This window comes from Nerophis lumbriciformis, linkage group LG15 (genome assembly GCF_033978685.3).
Source record: "Nerophis lumbriciformis linkage group LG15, RoL_Nlum_v2.1, whole genome shotgun sequence".
In the NCBI taxonomy this organism is placed as follows: Eukaryota; Metazoa; Chordata; class Actinopteri; order Syngnathiformes; family Syngnathidae; genus Nerophis; species Nerophis lumbriciformis.
The window spans coordinates 5,746,427-5,767,500 of NC_084562.2; the positions used below are offsets into that span (position 1 = coordinate 5,746,427).

General features: G+C 37.7%; 1 protein-coding gene across 1 annotated transcript in view; it reads right to left on the reverse strand.

Moving 5' to 3' along the window:
- Positions 1-7,954: 7,954 nt before the first annotated feature.
- LOC133616222 (homeobox protein aristaless-like 4) overlaps positions 7,955-21,074 on the reverse strand; it is a 49,340-nt gene continuing 36,220 nt past the window's right edge. Inside the window, exons 3-4 of the mRNA XM_061975389.1 lie at positions 8,630-8,758; positions 7,955-8,547 (exon numbers count right to left, since the gene is read on the reverse strand). Coding sequence (XP_061831373.1) covers positions 8,227-8,547; positions 8,630-8,758 — 450 coding nt within the window. The 3' untranslated portion in view covers positions 7,955-8,226. The remainder of the gene's footprint in view (positions 8,548-8,629; positions 8,759-21,074) is intronic.

Consider the following 21,074-nt stretch of genomic DNA (forward strand, 5'->3'; position numbering starts at 1 on the left):
TACTGTGGCTTGAATTCAGTGTTTGCAGGACGTCTGACAAACGGTCTGTGGCCCTTAGACCCAAAAAGAACAATCTTACTCTCATCAGTTCACAAAATATTACGCCATTTCTTTTTAGGCCAGTCAATGTGTTCTTTGGCAAATTGTAACCGCTTCAGCACACGTCTTTTTTTTAACAATGGGACTTTGCGGGGGCTTCTTGCTGGTGGATTGGCTTCACATAGATGGCGTCTGATTGTTACAGTACTCACAGGCAATCTTAGATCTTCTTTGATCCTCCTGGAGCTGATCATTGGCTGAGCCTTTGCCATTTTGGTTATTCTCCCATCCATTCGAATAGTCGTTTTTCTTTTTCTTCCTCGCCTTTTTGGTTTTGGCTGCCATTTTAAAGCGTTTATCATTTTAGCTGAACAGCCTATCATTTTCTGCATTCTTTATAGGTTTCCCCCTCTTTTATTAATTTCTTAATCAAAGAACGCTCTTCTTCTATACAGTGTCTTGAACGACCCATTTTACCGGTACTGTTTTTCAAGGACAAATGCACAGCCAGCATGTGCAGCGTCATTTGCCCTGATCCTTAAATAAGGGCCACTTGTTTAACACTTTTTTTTTCACATAATCAATGACCTCACTAATTGAACTACGCACTGCTATTTTTTTGAACACGCCCCTTTCAGTAAATGATTCAGTTTCACAGAATCAGCAGCATGCACGTCATGCCTGTTGGGTCTGTTGGTTTTCTATACCTTTACTTAACCTTCTAGAATCATCCTTCAGTGTAGAAGTTGAAATTCTGACAACAATTGATTTATCTTGATAGTGATGTGGGACTGCTATTATTTTGAACACAACTGTACATACTTACACACATATATATATATATATATATATATATATATATATATATATATATATATATATATATATATGTGACGTGCAGTCACTAGAGGCAGGTGAGGCGGGGCCTCACCTGCCATCATGGAAAGAAAATAAATGTAAAAAGAAAAAAAGATATATTAAATTGTTAAATGTATCCAGTGATTATACTATAAAGTTATTTTCCATTTAACTTCACCAGTTTTAGATTATTTTTATTCAAAATCGCTGAATTTTCACATTTGCCGTTCAAATACTGAGAAGAGACGGTGCGCTGAACAGCAGCCAGTTGAGGCACGTCACTCATTTGTGCCTCACCATGGATTGCGGACTCGGCTAACTGCTGCCCTGCTGTGCAGTGAGACCGTATTGCTATATGAACTATATTATACATTTACATAGTTTAGTTAGCTGAGGTATATAATGTACAGTGTATTTTGTCAACAACTGTATGTGTGTAACGTATTTCTTGTGCTGAGCGATCATAAAACGGCTGCAAAAGACGCAGTGGCTGAGGCTCGCAGTAATCCGCCTCCTGCACCCCCGCCGTAGAATTTGCACCCCCTGACGGGAGTGTTATATCAACTAAAGCCCACACTTAAACTTTCCACGTGCAAGATTGAATCTATTTAAAAAAGTTATTTCATAAGAAGCCAAAAAGTGCAAAAACAATAATGTTCGTGTTGGAGGAGTTGTGAATGACTGCACGGCCAGTCTGCAGGTGTACCTAATTCACAACTCCTCCAACACGAACATTATTGTTTTTGCACTTTTTGGCTTCTTATTAAATAACTTTTGTAACCTATTTTTATGGGCTTTCCTCTTTGTGATGTTAAGTTCCTGTTATGCGCTGTTATACAGTATATGCCTTGAGCTCTTATTTTGAAGGCGCTAAGAGCGGAAGTGATAACACAGTGGAGCGGAGGTTTTTGAAAGAAGGTAAATAAAGTGGTCCTCGTGTAAACTAGAGCCTCCGTGTTTGTTATTTTGTAGTTTCCTACAGTATAGGCGACATTTATAAACCCTCGGTTACACTTTTTTAAATAGATTCAATCTTGCACGTGGAAAGTTTAAGTGAGGGCTTTAGTTGATATAACACTCCCGTCAGGGGGTTCATTAATCCAGCACAACAGCGGCGCATGGACTTTATTTATAAGTAAAGGTAAGACCATAATAATGTTTTTTTATTAAATGTGCTTTTTTGTGTGCTACAGTTTGTATGTGTAAAGTTAAAGTTAAGTTAAAGTACCAATGATTGTCACACACACACTAGGTGTGGTGAAATTTGTCCTCTGCATTTGACCCATCCCCTTGTTCACCCCCTGGGAGGTGAGGGGAGCAGTGGGCAGCAGCGGCGCCGCGCCCGGGAATAATTTTTGGTGATTTAACCCCCAATTCCAACCCTTGATGCTGAGTGCCAAGCAGGGAAGAATGCTGGAATGAGCTTTTAAACATAACCCGTTAACTGCTGCCAATCAAATGGTGAATAAGATACTCTTTAGGGTTCATATGTTTGTAAATCTGACTGTGATGAAGTCAGTGCCTCACCAGCCATCAACCTCACCGCACGTCACTGATATATATATATATATATATATATATATATATATATATATATATATGTATATATGTATACATATATATATATGTATACATATATATATATATATGTATACATATATATATATATATGTATACATATATATATATACAGGGCTTCACGGTGGCAGAGGGGTTAGTGCATCTGCCTCACAATACGAAGGTCCTGAGTAGTCTTGGGTTCAATCCCGGGCTCGGGATCTTTCTGTGTGGAGTTTGCATGTCCTCCCCGTGACTGCGTGTGTTCCCTCCGAGTACTCCGGCTTCCTCCCACCTCCAAAGACATGCACCTGGGGATAAGCTGATTGGCAACACTAAATTGGCCCTAGTGTGTGGATGTGAGTGTGAATGTTGTCTGTCTATCTGTGTTGGCCCTGCGATGAGGTGGCGACTTGTCCAGGGTGTACCCCGCCTTCCGCCCGATTGTAGCTGAGATAGGCTCCAGCGCCCCCCGTGACCCCAAAGGGAATAAGCGGTAGAAAATGGATGGATGGATGGATATATATATACATATGTATATATATATATGTATATGTATATATATATATGTATACATATATATATATATATATATGTATGTATATATATATATATGTATATATATGTATACATATATATATATATATATATATATATATATATATATAATTATGTATGTATATATGTATATATATATATATATATATATATATATATGTATATATGTATGTATGTATGTATGTATGTATGTATGTATGTATGTATGTGTATATCCATCCATCCATCCATTTTCTACCGCTTAATCCCTTCGGGGTCGCGGGGGGCACTGGAGCCTATCTCAGCTACAATTGGGCAGAAGGCGGGGTACACCCTGGACAAGTCAACACCTCATCACAGGGCCAACACAGATAGACAGACAACATTGTGTATGTATATATATATATATATATATATATATATATATATATATATATATATATATATATATATATATAAATATTATTTATACATATATATGTCTATATATATTATGTATACATATATATGTCTATATATATTATTTATATATATATATATATATATATATATATATATATATATATATATATATATATATATATATGTATATATATATATATATATATATATATATATATATATATATATATATATATATATATATATATATATATAAAATATACAGGCCAAAAGTTTGACACACCTCATTCAACCCATTGAATTCATTCAATGAGTTTTCTTTATTTTCATGACTATTTACATTGTAGATTGTCACTGAAGGCATCAAAACTATGAATGAACACATGTGGAGTTATGTACTTAACAAAAAAAGGTGAAATAACTGAAAATATGTCTTATGTTCTACTTCAAAATAGCCACCCTTTGCTCTGATTTCTGTTTTGCACTCTTGGCATTCTCTCGATGAGTTTCAAGAGGTAGTCACCTGAATGGGTTTTCACTTCACAGTAAATATGCATGAAAATAAAGAAAACGAATTGAAATGAGAATATGTGTCCAAACTTTTGGCCTGTGCGTGCATGTGTGCGTGTGTCCGTTCGTGCGTGTACATATATACTGTACATGTATATATATGTGTGTGTGTGTGTGTACGTATATATATATATATATATATATATACACATATATATATATATATATATATATATATATATGTGTATATATATATATATATATATATATGTATATATATATGTATATATATATGTGTGTGTGTGTATATGTATAGATATGTATGTATATGTGGTCTCAAAAAGATATTGAATAAAAATTACGTTAATAGCTGTCAATCAAAGATGTTCGTCATGCGTGCACCAACATAAAAGCAACGTTCAAGAATAAATGGAATTAAAAGAGGATGTTTTGGTTGTTAAATTGCTGTTGAATCATCATACGTTTCTCTACACCGTTTTGTTGCATCTGTGTGTATTAGTGGGTGCGAAGCTGCCATGGTTGGACCAGGAAAAACTGCGCCCTCTAGGCAGCCAAGTGGAAGTTTCACCACCAAGTCTTGTAAATTTCAAATATGTACTCAAGTAAGAATTTAATTTGCGGGCTTATCATACTTGCCAACCCTCCCGAATTTTCCGGGAGACTCCCGAATTTCAGTGCTTCTACCGAAAATCTCCCGGGACAACCATTCTCCCGAATTTCTCCCGATTTCCAGCCAGACTTAAGGCACGCCCCCTCCAGGTCCGTGCGGACCTGAGTGAGGACAGCATGTCGTCACGTCCGCTTGGCCAACCAAAAAGTAACCACAGAACACTAGTGTTCTGTGGTTACTTTTTGGTTGGCCAACGGTTTACGTTGTATTGCGCACCCTGAAGGCAAGTGTGGGAGTCGGTTTGAAATATGAAGTAAAGAGACGTAACTTCGTCACCTCGCCTGGTTATTGAATCCAACCCAGAATATTACACTGCCCATACCTACGCTCCTTCAAAGGCTGTGCTACTGGCTGCAAAGCATTGCACTTTCAAATACAACAATGAGTAGAGAGGAGTGTTATGTGTGTATATGTGTAAATAAATGAACACTGAAATTCAAGTATTTATTTTATTTATGTTGTGTGTATGTATATATATATATATATATATATATATACACAGTGTATATTAAAAAAATATATATGTATATATATATATATATACATATATATATATATATACTGTAGCTAGAATTCACTGAAAGTCAAGTATTTATTTTATATATATATATATAGATATATATATATATATATATATATATATATATATATATATATATATATATATATATATATAGATATGTAAGAAATACTTGAATTTCAGTGAATTCTAGCTATAAATATACTCCTTCCCCCTTAACCCTGCCCCCCCCCCCCCAAATCTCCCAAATTTGGAGGTCTCAAGGTTGGCAAGTATGGGGCTTATTAAAGAACAGGTGTAATAAGTTATTGTACTTTAATTACACAAAACATCGCACAAGCATAATAAAGTCAAACTCTCACTTCCAATGGCATAAAGCAACAACAAAAAATAAAATACATGGAGAAAAAAACTCAAATACTTGATAAGTAAAAAAAACTTGTCCTCTAACATTTACATGCACACATTAAAACACATTATAATAGAAATTCTTCTGTACTGGTTGCATGACTTCAGTAGTATTATAAAAGTAGAATTGGTAAAAAGGTAACATCACAATGTTGCATTTTTCCTTGAGGAGGAGATGCTGGAGAGGAGTGTGTGTATATTCTCTGCTGTGGACACATTACACTGATGCTTTTGACTGTCTGCTCTGTCCTGACACACAATCCTGCAGCCTCCAAAGAGGCTCAGTGTTAATTAAAAAGCCTTCCTGGCTTGGCTGCAGTTTTGGACCAAGTGAAGAGCATTGACGGTGAGAGGAGTTAAGACGGAGGAGGGGTGTTGGTCTTTTGAAAGCAGAGACATGACAGCTGAGGGGGGAAGCATGTGTGAGGCATGTTTGTTTTGCATTTAGCCCCTGAGCACAGCTGTGTGCACTGTCCTTTTCCCAGAACACCGGAACACAACAAGAGTGAAGGGGCCCCCATGTCCACAAGCCCATCCTCTCACTTTTGATATATAGAGTATATGCTCCAGATTATAATGCCTTGGATTCGGACCAGGGAGTAAAACTGGATGTAATTTGGTTGAGTCCAGCGTGATGTGTTCGGCTGACAGTATATAGACCGCACTGCACTTCACTCACCTGCTGACAGAGACCGTCAATGTGGTTCCAATTTAGGGGATTATCAACGGTTACTGTGCCCGAAGTTTTTCTACAAGGATTCATCCTCTGGTACTTATGACCCTTTGTCATATACACTAAAGAACGTACTCATGCATCAGTGCTGTTATTTACCACAGTAAACCTCATCTGTTATTTCTGTCCCCAGGGAGAAAAAATTGACAAGCACGGTGGATGGCTACCACTCGTTATGCCAAGACACACTTCCTAATCAGTGATCAATCGGTAACTTTGACTGCAAAATGAGTCCGATTTTTATGTGTGAAGATTTTAGCACTGTTCTGACACCATAGGCTTTGGTTTGAAAGAAGCAAGACGACGCCCGTGTGGTTTGCTTGGGTTCTAAACTCAGCTGGGATAGACTCCAGCTCACCCTTTACCTTGAACAGGACAAGAAGGTACATTTCCCACACTGGTGTGCTTTTATTTTGAAGGCTTGGCTTTACAGGCTACAGGATGTGTTAAGCTGATTTTTTCTGAGTGTTTCTTCAGGGTTATTTTCCCCATGAAAGTTAAAATTCGGGAACAGAAGGGCGACGTTAAAAAAAAAAAAAAGGCAACATTTTCCCCGGAAAAACGAATGAACTGGACCTTTTAGTAAGGGTCGCAGACAGAAAACATAAGGCTGCATTTTGTGCAGTAAAGAAATGTATTCAATATACGCTAAGCTATCTGAACAAAATATCTTAGCTTTGTGTTATAAGTGACAGAACAAATTAGTGTAATCATCATACTTGCCAACCCTCCCGAATTTTCCGGGAGACTCCCGAAATTCAACGCCTCGCCCGAAAACCTCCCGATTTTCAGCCGGAGCTGGAGGGGGCGTGGCCTCCAGCTCCGGCTGAAAATCGGACCTGAGTGAGGACAGCCTTTTTTTCCACGACGGGAGGACAACAGGGTGACAAGAATTAAATCATCCAGACTAGAGATAAATTGTATTATTATGTTTATCGTACCTAAAAATAAATATATTTATTAATTTAAAAAAAAATAAAACTAAATAAATGTTTACTATATTTTGCTAAAAACATCAAAATTAATTGTATTTTTATTTGTATTTTTTCTGACTCCTAATTCCAGCCATAGAATTATACCGGTACATTAAAATAAACATATTTGAAATAATTAATTTTAAATTATCATAATAATTCATTTAAAATGACCATATTTAATTATTAAAATAATTGCTTGTTTATCAACAACTTTAGCATTTTATTCATTACATTTTGAAGCTCTCAGAAGCCAAGTTATGTTATATTCATGTTATATTTATGCAAGTTTGAAGTATCAATCATCTAAACACAGTTTTGTTTGCATATTTTCAGGATGTATATATATATATATATATATATATATATATATATATATATATATATATATATATATGAAATACTTGACTTGGTGAATTCTAGCTGTCAATATACTCCTCCCCTCTTAACCACGCCCCCAACCATGCCCCCACCTCCCGAAATCGGAGGTCTCAAGGTTGGCAAGTATGGTAATCATATGTCTCAATAATAATGAATTAAATGCCTTTTTCGGATACAACAAAAAAAAACACATTTTGGACATCCCTGTCTTACACCATCAGGCGCTGACAATGTTGTGCTTCGATATGTTGAATCTTTGTGTTTTTCTCCAGGATGGCGGCTTGTTATTGTGTTATGTCCGACTGCTCTTCCTGAGGCAGCAGATAGTAAAAAAAAAAAAAAAAAAAGCAAAATATTTAAATAAGAAATAACACCAAATTGCACTGGAAGTGCTGTACAATAACTTCCTGTATTTGAGCAAATAAGTGCATGAATCTGTTTGGTATCAACATCAGTTCTGCACATCAAAAGTCTCAAACCCAAATTGCTTCCTCATTTGCATATGCACTTTTAATGAAGGTAGTCAGCGTTGCCTGTAGTGTTAGTGCTAGGTTTGATTTCCTTCCCACACACACACACACACACACACACACACCCCTTCGGTAGGAACCACACATCATGTGGCCCAAGATATCGCCGCACTGTGCTCTTTGGCCTTCATGCGCAGAGAGGCGATACTGGAGGACTTGCGGTCAGGGTCCATGTTGAGATCGTACGTGTTGAGGCCCGTAGCCATGCCCGGAGAGCCTCCAAACAGGCCGCCCATGTGGGCCTGGCCCATGTGACCTACGGGGCTGGGAACACCCAGGAAGTCGGACACCCCGCTGGCGGAGTGGGGGTGAGGGGTCATGCAGGGGGTCATCGTGTCGCAGGACACGACGCAACCCGGCACGGGTGACGCCGCGCTGCTGCCGCTGATCCAGGATGGGTTCTGTATCTGACAAAAAAAAGAAGAAGCAGGAAATGAAGTAGAGCGTATATTACGTAGACGCAGTAGTTCAAATCGACGTTTGACTTACTTGTGCGTAACTCTCAGGGCGTGTCAGCAGCGGCAGCTCGTAAGCTGTAGAGAAATGCGTTCGAACCTGCTGCATCTGACCAAAACGCTCCCTTTTTCTCCATTTGGCACGCCGGTTCTGGAACCACACCTGTATGGACGACATGATGAGTTGTCGACCTTATTTGGTAACTTCCTATATTACTTATTTCCGGGGCTTTTAAAATGGTATTGGAACCACATAGTATGTTGTTTTTAATAACATACTACATTAATGTGTTAAGGATAAATCTTTATGGAGGGTCAAATGGGACAAAATAAGTAAATATTTATTTAAATGATAAAACAAGCACCACCAGACTGTTACACAGTTTTTATTCACAAGCCTTAGACTTAGACTTCCTTTTTATTGCCATTCAAATTTGAACTTTACAGCACAGATAAGAACGCAATTTCGTTACATAAGCTCATGGTAGTGCAGAATAAAAAAGCAATAAGGTGCATATATAAATAAATAAATATATATATATAATATATATATAAAATAAATAAATAAATATATATAATATATATATAAATAAATAAATAGATTACTGTACAGATAAATATATTGCACTTTTTCACATGCGTCCACGTTTATGGATGTATGTTATATTGTCTTTTTTATTCCAGCGAGTTAATCCATTTTGGGGGAAGTTGAGGGGATAATTTAATTATGATGCGTTTAAGAGTCTTACGGCCTGAGGGAAGAAGCTGTTACAGAACCAGGAGGTTCTGCTTCGGAGGCTGCGGAACCTCTTTCTAGAGTCATCAACAAACTAAATAATGCACAAAAACTGGCTTGTGAAGTAATATTTATATATCTTTGTATCACTTTTTACTATCTTTTTAGTACATTTTGACCATCATTTTAACACATTTTGCTGTCTTTTTATTACAAAAATAGCGTATTTGTCATCAATGCATATTTTTTAGGCACTGTGTGCTTTCCATTTGTGTGTAGTGTGTATGAATGGAATTGTTCATTTCTTAGTGGTTGTTGGTTTTTATGTGCGTACTTCATGTGGGTTTCACTTTGTGCTTTAAACTAAATCTCGTATATTATTTACAATGACAATAAAAGGAATATATACTGTATATAATTACCTAAATGTGTCATTAAATCAGGATAATTACAATCAAATACTTAAATGTGTCAATGTATTTAATGTAAAATCATTTCATAAATTAATCATTTAATAATGTAAGGATTTCATTATTAAAATATTTTATGAACCTGTGTCAGCTTTTCATGAATGTATTTTATCTGTCAAACTCACCCACCAAAGGTTCGTGAAAATACGTGTAAACCATGAAATAACTGGATTGTAAAATAATTAAATTGTAATATCAATAATTAAATCATGAAATGATTAAATCAATAATTAAATGATTGAATAACTCAGTGTACTTTTAAATCAAATAAATAAATAAATTACACATTTATGTATTTAATTCCAATTATAATTAATTCATGACACATTTAAGTCATTACTTAAATATTTATTTAATCATTTTTGTACCATTTGAACTGCCATAAATCTGAGTTCTTCTCTGTGCAAAAACTGCACCACAGTGACGCCTACTCTGTTGAGATTGGCTCCAAAACTTCCGGCCATCTCTCGAAGCTACATAGAGACATGCACACCTCAGTTTACCATTAGGGCCACAGTGAATGCATAGAAAAAATATAATACTACAAATTTGGATATTGTTCCAATACTAAGTACCGTATTTTTCGGAGTATAAGTCGCACCGGCCGAAAATGCACAATAAAGAAGGAGTATAAGTCGCATTTTTTGGGGAAATTTATTTGATATAACCCAACACCAAGAATAGACATTTGAAATGCAATTTAAAATAAATAAAAAATAGTGAACAACAGGCTGAATAAGTGTACGTTATATGAGGCATAAATAACCAACTGAGAACGTGCCTGGTATGTTAACGTAACATATTATGGTAAGAGTCATTCAAATAACTATAACATATAGAACATGCTATACGTTTACCAAACAATCTGTCACTCCTAATCGCTAAATCCCATGAAATCTTATACGTCTAGTCTCTTACGTGAATGAGCTAAATAATATTATTTGATATTTTATGGTAATGTGTTAATAATTTCACACATAAGTCGCTCCTGAGTATAAGTCGCACCCCGGCCAAACTATGAAAAAAACTGCGACTTATAGTCCGAAAAATACGGTAGTTAGTTACAGGGCTAGTATCGGCCATATCAATGCTAATACTGATAATAAAAATGTTCTAATTGATTGAATGATTAATTTTTTATCAGACAAAAACACTGAATGGTGGGGTAACAATATCAATTAATATTTAAAATCTTTCCATACAATGGTTCTAATTTGAATATTTTGCTTTTTGCCCTTAAAAGCCCTCCTGTGTCAAGGGACTTATTTTCTGAGTTTGTAAACAATAACAAAAACTACGCGGGGCGGTATAGCTCGGTTGGTAGAGTGGCCGTGCCAGCAACTTGAGGGTTCCAGGTTCGATCCCCGCTTCCGTCATCCGAGTCACTGACGTTGTGTCCTTGGGCAAGACACTTTACCAACCTGCTCCCAGTGCCACCCACACTAATTTAAATGTAACTTAGATTTTGGGTTTCACTACGTAAAAGCGCTTTGAGTCACTAGAGAAAAGCGCTATATAAATATACTTCACTTCACTACGCAAATATCACTGTAGTATCGACCATATCGTGATACTATACTTGAAATTGTTACTGTCGATATTTGTATCAACCAACCTATCTTTGTTTGCATTCAAGAGCTTTAGTTTAACGCTTATAAATAAATGATAAATGGGTTGTACTTGTATAGCGCTTTTCTACCTTCAAGGTACTCAAAGCGCTTTGACACTACTTCCACATTTACCCATTCACACACACATTCACACACTGATGGAGGGAGCTGCCATGCAAGGCGCTACCAGCACCCATCAGGAGCAAGGGTGAAGTGTCTTGCTCAGGACACAACGGACATGACGAGTTTGGTACTAGGTGGGGATTGAACCAGAGACCCTCGGGTCGCGCACGGCCACTCTTCCACTGCGCCACGCCTTTCTCTATTTTTCTGCTGTAGTGTAATACTTGTAAGAAACCCAAGCAGCACAGCTTCCGGTCAGCTCGCCAACACTTGGTGCAACACACCCAATAGCCCCGTAAAGTCAAACCTTCAAAATAAAAGCACACCGGTAAAATTGAGTCTATACTGTTAAAGGCCTACTGAAACCCACTACTACCGACCACGCAGTCTGATAGTTTATATATCAATGATGAAATCTTAACATTGCAACACATGCCAATATGGCCGGGTTAGCTTATAAAGTGCAATTTTAAATTTCCTGCGAAACTTCCGGTTGAAAACGTCTAGGTATGATGACGTATGCGCGTGACGTCGATGGTTGAAACGCCATTGTATCCAATACAAAAAGCTCAGTTTTCATCGCAAAATTCCACAGTATTCTGGACATCTGTGTTGGTGAATCTTTTGCAATTTGTTTAATGAACAATGGAGACTGCAAAGAAGAAAGATGCGATCGGTGTATTAGCGTCTGGCTACAGCAACACAACCAGGAGGACTTTGACTTGGATAGCAGACGCGCTATCCGACGCTAGCCGCCGACCGCATCGATGATCGGGTGAAGTCCTTCGTCGATCCGTCGATCGCTGGAACGCAGGTGAGCTTCGGTGTTGATGAGCAGATGAGGGTTGGCGTAGGTGGAGAGCTAATGTTTTTATCATAGCTCTGTCGAGGTCCCGTAGCTAAGTTAGATTCAGCAACAGCATTGTTAAGCTTCGCCGTGTAGTTACAGGTCCATGGTTTAATAGTATTGTTGATTTTCTGTCTATCCTTCCAGTCAGGGGTTTATTTTTTTTGTTTCTATCTGCAGTTAAGCACGATGCTATCACGTTAGCTCCGTAGCTAAAGTGCTTCACCGATGTATTGTCGTGGAGATAAAAGTCACTGTGAATGTATTATAATGTCCATTTCGCGTTCTCGACTCTCATTTTCAAGAGGATATAGTATCCGAGGTGGTTTAAAATACAAATCCGTGATCCACAATAGAAAAAGGAGAGAGTGTGGAATCCAATGAGCCCTTGTACCTAAGTTACGGTCAGAGCGAAAAAAGATGCGTCCTGCACTGCACTCTAATACTTCACTCTCACGTTCCTCATCCACGAATCTTTCATCCTGGCTCAAATTAATGGGGGAATCGTCGCTTTCTCGGTCCCAATCGCTCTCGCTGCTGGTGTAAACAATGGGGAAATGTGAGGAGATTTTCAACTTGTGACATCACGCTACTTCCGGTACAGGCAAGGCTTTTTTTTATCAGCGACCAAAAGTTGCGAACTTTATCGTCGATGTTCTCTACTAAATCCTTTCAGCAAAAATATGGCAATATCACGAAATGATCAAGTATGACACATAGAATGGATCTGCTATCCCCGTTTAAATAAAAAAAATTCATTTCAGCAGGCCTTTAACATTTCAGGTATGATCATGTTTGAATATTTCTGAGAGGCGAGTACTAAGAAACACTGAAAATGTGCTGGCCAAAAAAAAGGCAAGGCGGGTTTTCTAAACAAGCTTCACTCACACAACAAAATGAAACCCTGCACTTCACCTGTGCTTATTTGCAAAGTGACAAGCGCAGCGTTGCCCACGCGTCTCCTAACCATGTTTGACATGTCCGCCGTGTAATGAAAGCGTCGCTGTGTGTCCGAGTGACCTCACGGCGGCTGAAGGCGGGACGAGAGTCCGCCGGTGCGTTGATTGGCCGAAGCAGTCTGGCCTCATGGAGGCTTCCAGTGTTTCACACATCAGATCTTAACGTGGAAGATTAGGAGGCAATAACTGGAACATTGAAATGTGAGGTTGCGACTTAGCTTTGTTTGCATTTTCCTTTTTCATTTCCTGCACACTAAAGCTGCTTTTCAGACGCTGTCGGCCTCCATAACTGACCCAGGATCAGTTTATACCTGTCTTCCTAATGCATGATGATTCATTCACAGTGCAATGTGTTGCTTATTATGAGTGACTGTATGTGTACATGTTGCACACACTGTGTCGTGACAGTAATTGGTAAAGACCCTGACAGCTTAAGTAGCTGCTGGACTCTCAATGAGGCTTTATTTATGTTCCAGCCCGAGACAGAAAGGCCAAATAGGCCCCAGCAGGAGAGCCGCACGGGCCCAGGAACACTTTGAAGTGCAAGAGCCGCTCGGAGGATTGATAACCCGCCTCCGCTGTCACTCATGTCAGCTGAAAAGAAATCTGAGGCTCAGCCTGGCTTCGGCTTTCCAACACCCCCAAAAGCACCGGTAATGTGACGGAAAACACTTCCAGCTAGTGTTGCTGTTCATTAAATGCACATTTACACCACGATATTCTTATTGTATAAAGCGGAAACTCTGTGTTCTTTCCAAAAACGGATCGGAAACTGAAGCAATTTTTCCCATAAGAAATCTTGTAAATGCAATGAATCGCTTAAAAATCTGAACACATATTTTTCAGAAATTATAGTTTCACATGCACATAACAATGCAGAATACATACAAACAATGAATTAAACAACCAACCAATTGGTTCATACTTGCGAGGTGCAGATCGATCAGTATCGGTTGATTTTCGGGAAAATGTACGCCATCAGCATTGCCCATTACTGTTTTTCAATGTTGATCACACATGCCGATCCCCTCTGGCTGATTTCTTTTTAGTCTGCCGGCTGACAAGCGGCTAGCAGCTAATTATGTGTCTCAATACGCAGTGTGGAGCCGCTGCGTCACGTTAATGATAATCACCTCCATTACAGTAAATAAACTGCATTTCTTAGTATCTTTAGTATCATTATCATGTATCATTATCACTGGAGGACGAGGCTAAACATGTTACAGACTGAGAGCAAGCCATTCGCAGGAATGCTAATAGCTAAGCTAACCGCTAAACTGTATTGACACATCACCAAGAAATAAGTGCTTAGTAAAGTTCAAGAAGTGTAAAAGGGACCACGTTGCAGCAGAAAATAAGCAGTTTAGGCAATTAACAAGTAAAATATTAAGAGTTAGAGAGATGATAATATAATAATTGTTTGTGTATCAGTATTGCCACAATTCGTAAATTAATGAAGGAGTTTTATAAATCCAATAGTGTTTATCACCTTCTTTTTTAAAGTGCTGGCACTCACAACTCTTCTTTGGCCCCACGGTGGCTTTTTTTTTTGCATTATATGAAAATGGGGGCAACATTTTGGTGAAAATATTTCACAATAAAACATGATCATGAAGTAGCACTGTACTTTACACTGGATAATTACCGCAACATCAGACCTACATTCTAATGAGATGCAATACATGAACCCTACCAGAAAGTCTGACTTTGAGAACTGTGCGTAATAATATCTAACCAGAATACAAAAGCTCTCAAAATAGTAAAACTAAATATAAAGCCAAAATACAAAGAAGCTCTCATAATGATATAATGCAGTTCTACTTTACTGCAAACTGTAATAAACTAGTCTTATAATGTTACATTATTACATCTATTGCATTGTTATGAATGATATATACCATAATAATATCTCAATTATTGATAACAGAAAATAATTTCAGTATGCACCATTGGAGTTATTAGTTTAGAGCAGTGGTTCTCAAAACATGTTTCACCAAGTACCACCTCAGAAAAAAACTTGGCCATCCAAGTACCACCATAATGACCAACATTAAAATACAGTAACATAGTAGGCCTAAGTTTTATTAAAAGCAAGGCAGACGTTTTATTTAACAATTATATTTAATATTTTTGTCTTCTGTTATAATATACAAGTTTGAACAGTAGCGCTATCATTACATCCTTTAAGAAACGGCAGAGCACTCTTGTCATAAAGAGGATCTTTGACTAGCAGTTTTTTTCCTCCAGTAGGTACTTAAAAAAACACCAGTGTGCTTTTGCCTTATTAGGGATCTTTGAGAAGATTTTTGTAAAAACCTGAGCACTCCTGTTTTATAGACAATCTTTGACTCACATTTTTTTGTTAGTATGTAAGCACTCTTGTCATAAAGCGGATCTTTGACTAACAGGTTTTTTTTGCAGTAAGTGATAAAAAAAAAATACCACACCCCTTCTGTCATATAGATGATCTTTGACTAGCATTTTCTTTTTTTGCTGTAGGTCATTAAAAACAAAGGATCTTTGACTAGAAGTTCGGTTGGTAGACTGGCCGTGCCAGCAACTTGAAGGTTCCGGGTTCGATCTCCGCTTCCGCCATCCTAGTCACTGCCATTGTGTCCTTGGGCAAGACATTTTACCCACCTGCTCCCAGTGCCATCCACACTGGTTTAAATGTAACTTAGATATTGGGTTGTTTTTGCTATGTAAAAGTGCTTTGAGTCACTAGAGAAAAGCGCTATATAAACATTATTCACTTCACTTCACTTGCAGTAGTTGATACAAAAAAAACCCAGTCCTTCTGTCGTATAGATGCTCTTTGACTAGCATTTTTTGGCAGTAGGTCCTTAAAAACGGAGGAGCCCACTGTCATTTTGTGGATCTTTGACTAGCTTTTTTTTTTTTGCAGCTGGTCCTCCAAAAATATCAGCGCGCTCTTGTCGCATAGAGGAACTTTGCCTAACTTGATTTTCTAGTACATCCTTTAAGAAACGGCAGAGCACTCTTGTCATAAAGAGGATCTTTGACTAACAGTTTTTTTCCTCCAGTAGGTACTTAAAAAAACACCAGTGTGCTTTTGTCTTATTAGGGATCTTTGAGCAGATTTTTGTAAACACCTGGGCACTCCTGTTTTATAGACAATCTTTGACTCACATTTTTTTGTTAATATGTCCTAAAAATAATCTGAGTGCTCCTGTCATATAGAGGATCTTTGACTAGCTTAATTATTTTGCAGTTGGTCCCTCCAAATGTCAGAGCATTCCAGTCATATGGAGGATCTTTGGCTAGCAATGAATTTTTTTGCAGTAGGTTCTTAAAACCAGCAGAGTGCTTCTGTAATATTAGGGATCTTTGACAAAGCAGATGTTTTATTTAATGATTATATTTAATTAGTTTAAACAGTAGCGCTGTCTTTGAATAATGGAAAATAAAACACTGTACTTTTGATTGAGTGTTGCTTTGGCGTACCACGAGAGGTAGCCTGTGTACCTTAAGTGGTACACATACCACAGTTTTAGAATAAATAGATTAGAGTCATTAAAGTATTTGTCATTAGATTGTTTAATGTAATCCACTTTGTTTTATTTCACGCCATGTAATTCTATTTTCATACATTTTTATTTCAAATGCAATGGACATCTTAGAAAAACTAAAACTAAACAAACCTGTAGTATATTATTATATAGGAAAGTACAAGGAAAACAAAAATAAATACTCTACTGTACTATAGTATGACAGAAAAAAGGAAGACTGAAACCAAACAAAAAAAATATTATTACAGAAAAAAAAGGACAAACTAAACAAAATATTCTACTATACTCTTATTATTACATAAAAAAGGGAGAAATAAAATAAAACAAGAAAAAACTCAACACTATTACAGACAAAAAGTCAACTGAAGCAAAAATATATTCTATTATTACAGAAAAAAGGAAAACTGAACCCAAACAAAAAAAATATTATTACAGAAAAAAAAAGACAAACTAAACAAAATATTCTACTGTACTCTTATTATTACATAAAAAAGGGAGAAATAAAATAAAACAAGAAAAAACTCAACACTATTACAGACAAAAAGTCAACTGAAACAAAAATATATTCTATTATTACAGAAAAAAGGAAAACTGAACCCAAACAAAAAAAATATTATTACATAAAAAAAAGGACAAACTAAACAAAATATTCTACTATACTCTTATTATTACATAAAAAAAGGAGAAATAAAATAAAACAATAAAAAACTCAACACTATTACAGAAAAAAGGTAAACTGAAACCAAAATATATTCTATTATTACAGGGAAAAAAAGGGAAAACCAAAAACAGAATACTCTATTATACCCTATTATTATTATTGAGAAAAAGAAGACTAAAACAAAAAATGGTCTATTTTATTATTACGGAAAATTCTACTATACTCTTATTATTACATAAAAAAGGGAGAAATAAAATAAGTGAAGTGAATTACATTTATATAGCGCTTTTTCTCAAGTGACTCAAAGCGCTTTACATAGTGAAACCCAATATCTAAGTTACATTTAAACCAGTGTGGGTGGCACTGGGAGCAAGTGGGTAAAGTGTCTTGCCCAAGGACACAACGGCAGTGACTAGGATGGCGGAAGCGGGGATCGAACCTGCAACCCTCAAGTTGCTGCCACGGCCGCTCTACCAACTGAGCTATACCGCCCCATAATAATAAAACAAGAAAAAACTCAACACTATTACAGAAAAAAGGTAAACTGAAACAAAAATATATTCTATTACTACAGGAAAAAAGGAAAACCAAAAACAGAATACTCTATTATACCCTATTATTATTATTGAGAAAAAGAAGACGAAAACAAAAAATGGTCTATTTTATTATTACGGAAAAAGGAAAACCAAAACCAAAAAAATACTCTGTAACGATAAGTATAACAAACCAAAAATACAGACTTATTGTTCATGTTTCTTTTGTGCTGTGTGAGCTCCCTGGACTGACAGGATGGAGAATCTGGGAGATGTGGTGTTGTCGCAACCCCTGACCCTTGACCCCTGACCCCAGCATGTATCGGTAATGCATATGACTCCAATCTGAACTTACTTTCTGTCTTTGAAAGCCGCAGAGAGAAAAAGCAAACAAAACCAGACAAGATCTTTTTTTCATTAAAAGTACTTCTGGTTCGCGGGACCCAAATATCGATAGTATCGATACCGACGGCAGTATCAGTTTTGGATCGATTCCCTCATTTGCGGTATCGCCCCACCTCTACTTCCACCATTTATTTAGGACTCGTCACATAATGAGTTTTATTGACAGAGACGCTCCATTCATGCACCGTAGGTCCTTTCGCGTGTGAATGCAATAGAGAACACTTCTCAGCCCTTTTATCTTTTTACCGCGAGCGTTTAAGAGGGCCGCGGGGAGAGCCGGAGGCCGTAAAGCTGCAACATCTGAGCCACTTGGCTCTGATTGTGAGAGCCTCACGGCGGGCTTCACTGAGTTATAACCTGCGGGCGCACGCACTTCCTGTCTTTTGCTCTCCCCTTTTGTCATTGGCTCTCATCCCCGCTCTTATCTGCTGCCATGTGGCGCCCTCGGTTGCCATGTTGGAGCTTTCATTAGTCGGAGCAAAGCGGCAAACGTGGGTCCAAATATCACTGCCTACTTTTTCTCGGGGGGCATTTGGGCAGAGTTTCACACCTCAACCCAGGAGACCCCAGCAGGGACACATTCTTGTCTGGACAGGAAGTTAATGAAAGAAAAACACTGGCAATCCAAGGGCTTAAGTCAGGCCTGTTCAGCTTAGAGTTCGCACTACGTCAGGTCTCCAAAAACAGCAGAGCACTCTTGTCATTTAAAGGATCTTTGACTAGCAGGTTTTTTGCAGTAGGTGATAAAAAAGAAAATATCAGAGCCCTTCTGTTATATACAAACCCCGTTTCCATATGATTTGGGAAATTGTGTTAGATGGAAATATAAACGGAATACAATGATTTGCAAATCATTTTCAACCCATATTCAGTTGAATATGCCACAAAGACAACATATTTGATGTTCAAACTGATAAAACATTTTTTTTTTGCAAATAATCATTAACTTTAGAATTTGATGCCAGCAACACGTGACAAAGAAGTTGGGAAAGGTGGCAAAAAATACTGATAAAGTTGAGGAATGCTCATCAAACACTTATTTGGAACATCCCACAGGTGTGCAGGCTAATTGGGAACAGGTGGGTGCCATGATTGGGTATAAAAACAGCTTCCCAAAAAATGCTCAGTTTTTCACAAGAAAGGATGAGGCGAGGTACACCCCTTTGTCCACAACTGTGTGAGCAAATAGTCAAACAGTTTAAGAACAACATTTCTCAAAGTGCAATTGCAAGAAATTTAGGGATTTCAACATCTACGGTCCATAATTTCATCAAAAGGTTCAGAGAATCTGGAGAAATCACTCCACGTAAGCAGCATGGCCGGAAACCAACATTGAATGACTGTGACCTTCGATCCCTCAGACGGCACTGTATCAAAAACCGACATCAATCTCTAAAGGATATCACCACATGGGCTCAGGAACACTTCAGAAAACCACTGTCACTAAATACAGTTGGTCGCTACATCTGTAAGTGCAAGTTAAAGCTCCACTATGCAAAGCGAAAGCCATTTATCAACAACATCCAGAAACGCCGCCGGCTTCTCTGGGCCCGAGATCATCTAAGATGGACTCATGCAAAGTGGAAAAGTGTTTTGTGGTCTGACGAGTCCACATTTCAAATTGTTTTTGGAAATATTCGACATCGTGTCATCCGAACCAAAGGGGAAGCGAACTATCCAGACTGTTATCGACGCAAAGTTCAAAAGCCAGCATCTGTGATGGTATGGGGGTGCATTAGGGCCCAAGGCATGGGTAACTTACACATCTGTGAAGGCACCATTAATGCTGAAAGGTACATACAGGTTTTGGAACAACATATGCTGCCATCCAAGCGCCGTCTTTTTCATGGACGCCCCTGCTTATTTCAGCAAGACAATGCCAAGCCACATTTAGCACGTGTTACAACAGCGTGGCTTCGTAAAAGAAGAGTGCGGGTACTTTCCTGGCCCGCCTGCAGTCCAGACCTGTCTCCCATCGAAAATGTGTGGCGCATTATGAAGCGTAAAATACGACAGCGGAGACCCCGGACTGTTGAACGACTGAAGCTCTACATAAAACAAGAATGGGAAAGAATTCCACTTTCAATGCTTCAACAATTAGTTTCCTCAGTTCCCAATCCTTTATTGAGTGTTGTTAAAAGAAAAGGTGATGTAACACAGTGGTGAACATGCCCTTTCCCAACTACTTTGGCACGTGTTGCAGCCATGAAATTCTAAGTTAATTATTATTTGCAAAAAAAAATAAAGTTTATGAGTTTGAACATCAAATATCTTGTATTTGTAGTGCATTCAATTGAATATGGGTTGAAAAGGATTTGCAAATCATTGTATTCCGTTTATATTTACATCTAACACAATTTCCCAACTCATATAGAAACAGGGTTTGTAGATGATCTTTGACTAGCATTTTTTTGTTGTTGCAGTAGATCATTAAAAACAAAGGAATTTTGACGAGCAGGTTTTTTGCAGTAGGTCCTTAAAATCGTAGGAGCACACTGTAATTTTGTGAATCTTTGACTCGCTTTTTTTTTTTTTTTTTGCATTTGGTCCTCCAAAAATATCAGTGCACAGGAACTTTGCATAACTTGATTTTCTAGTACATCCT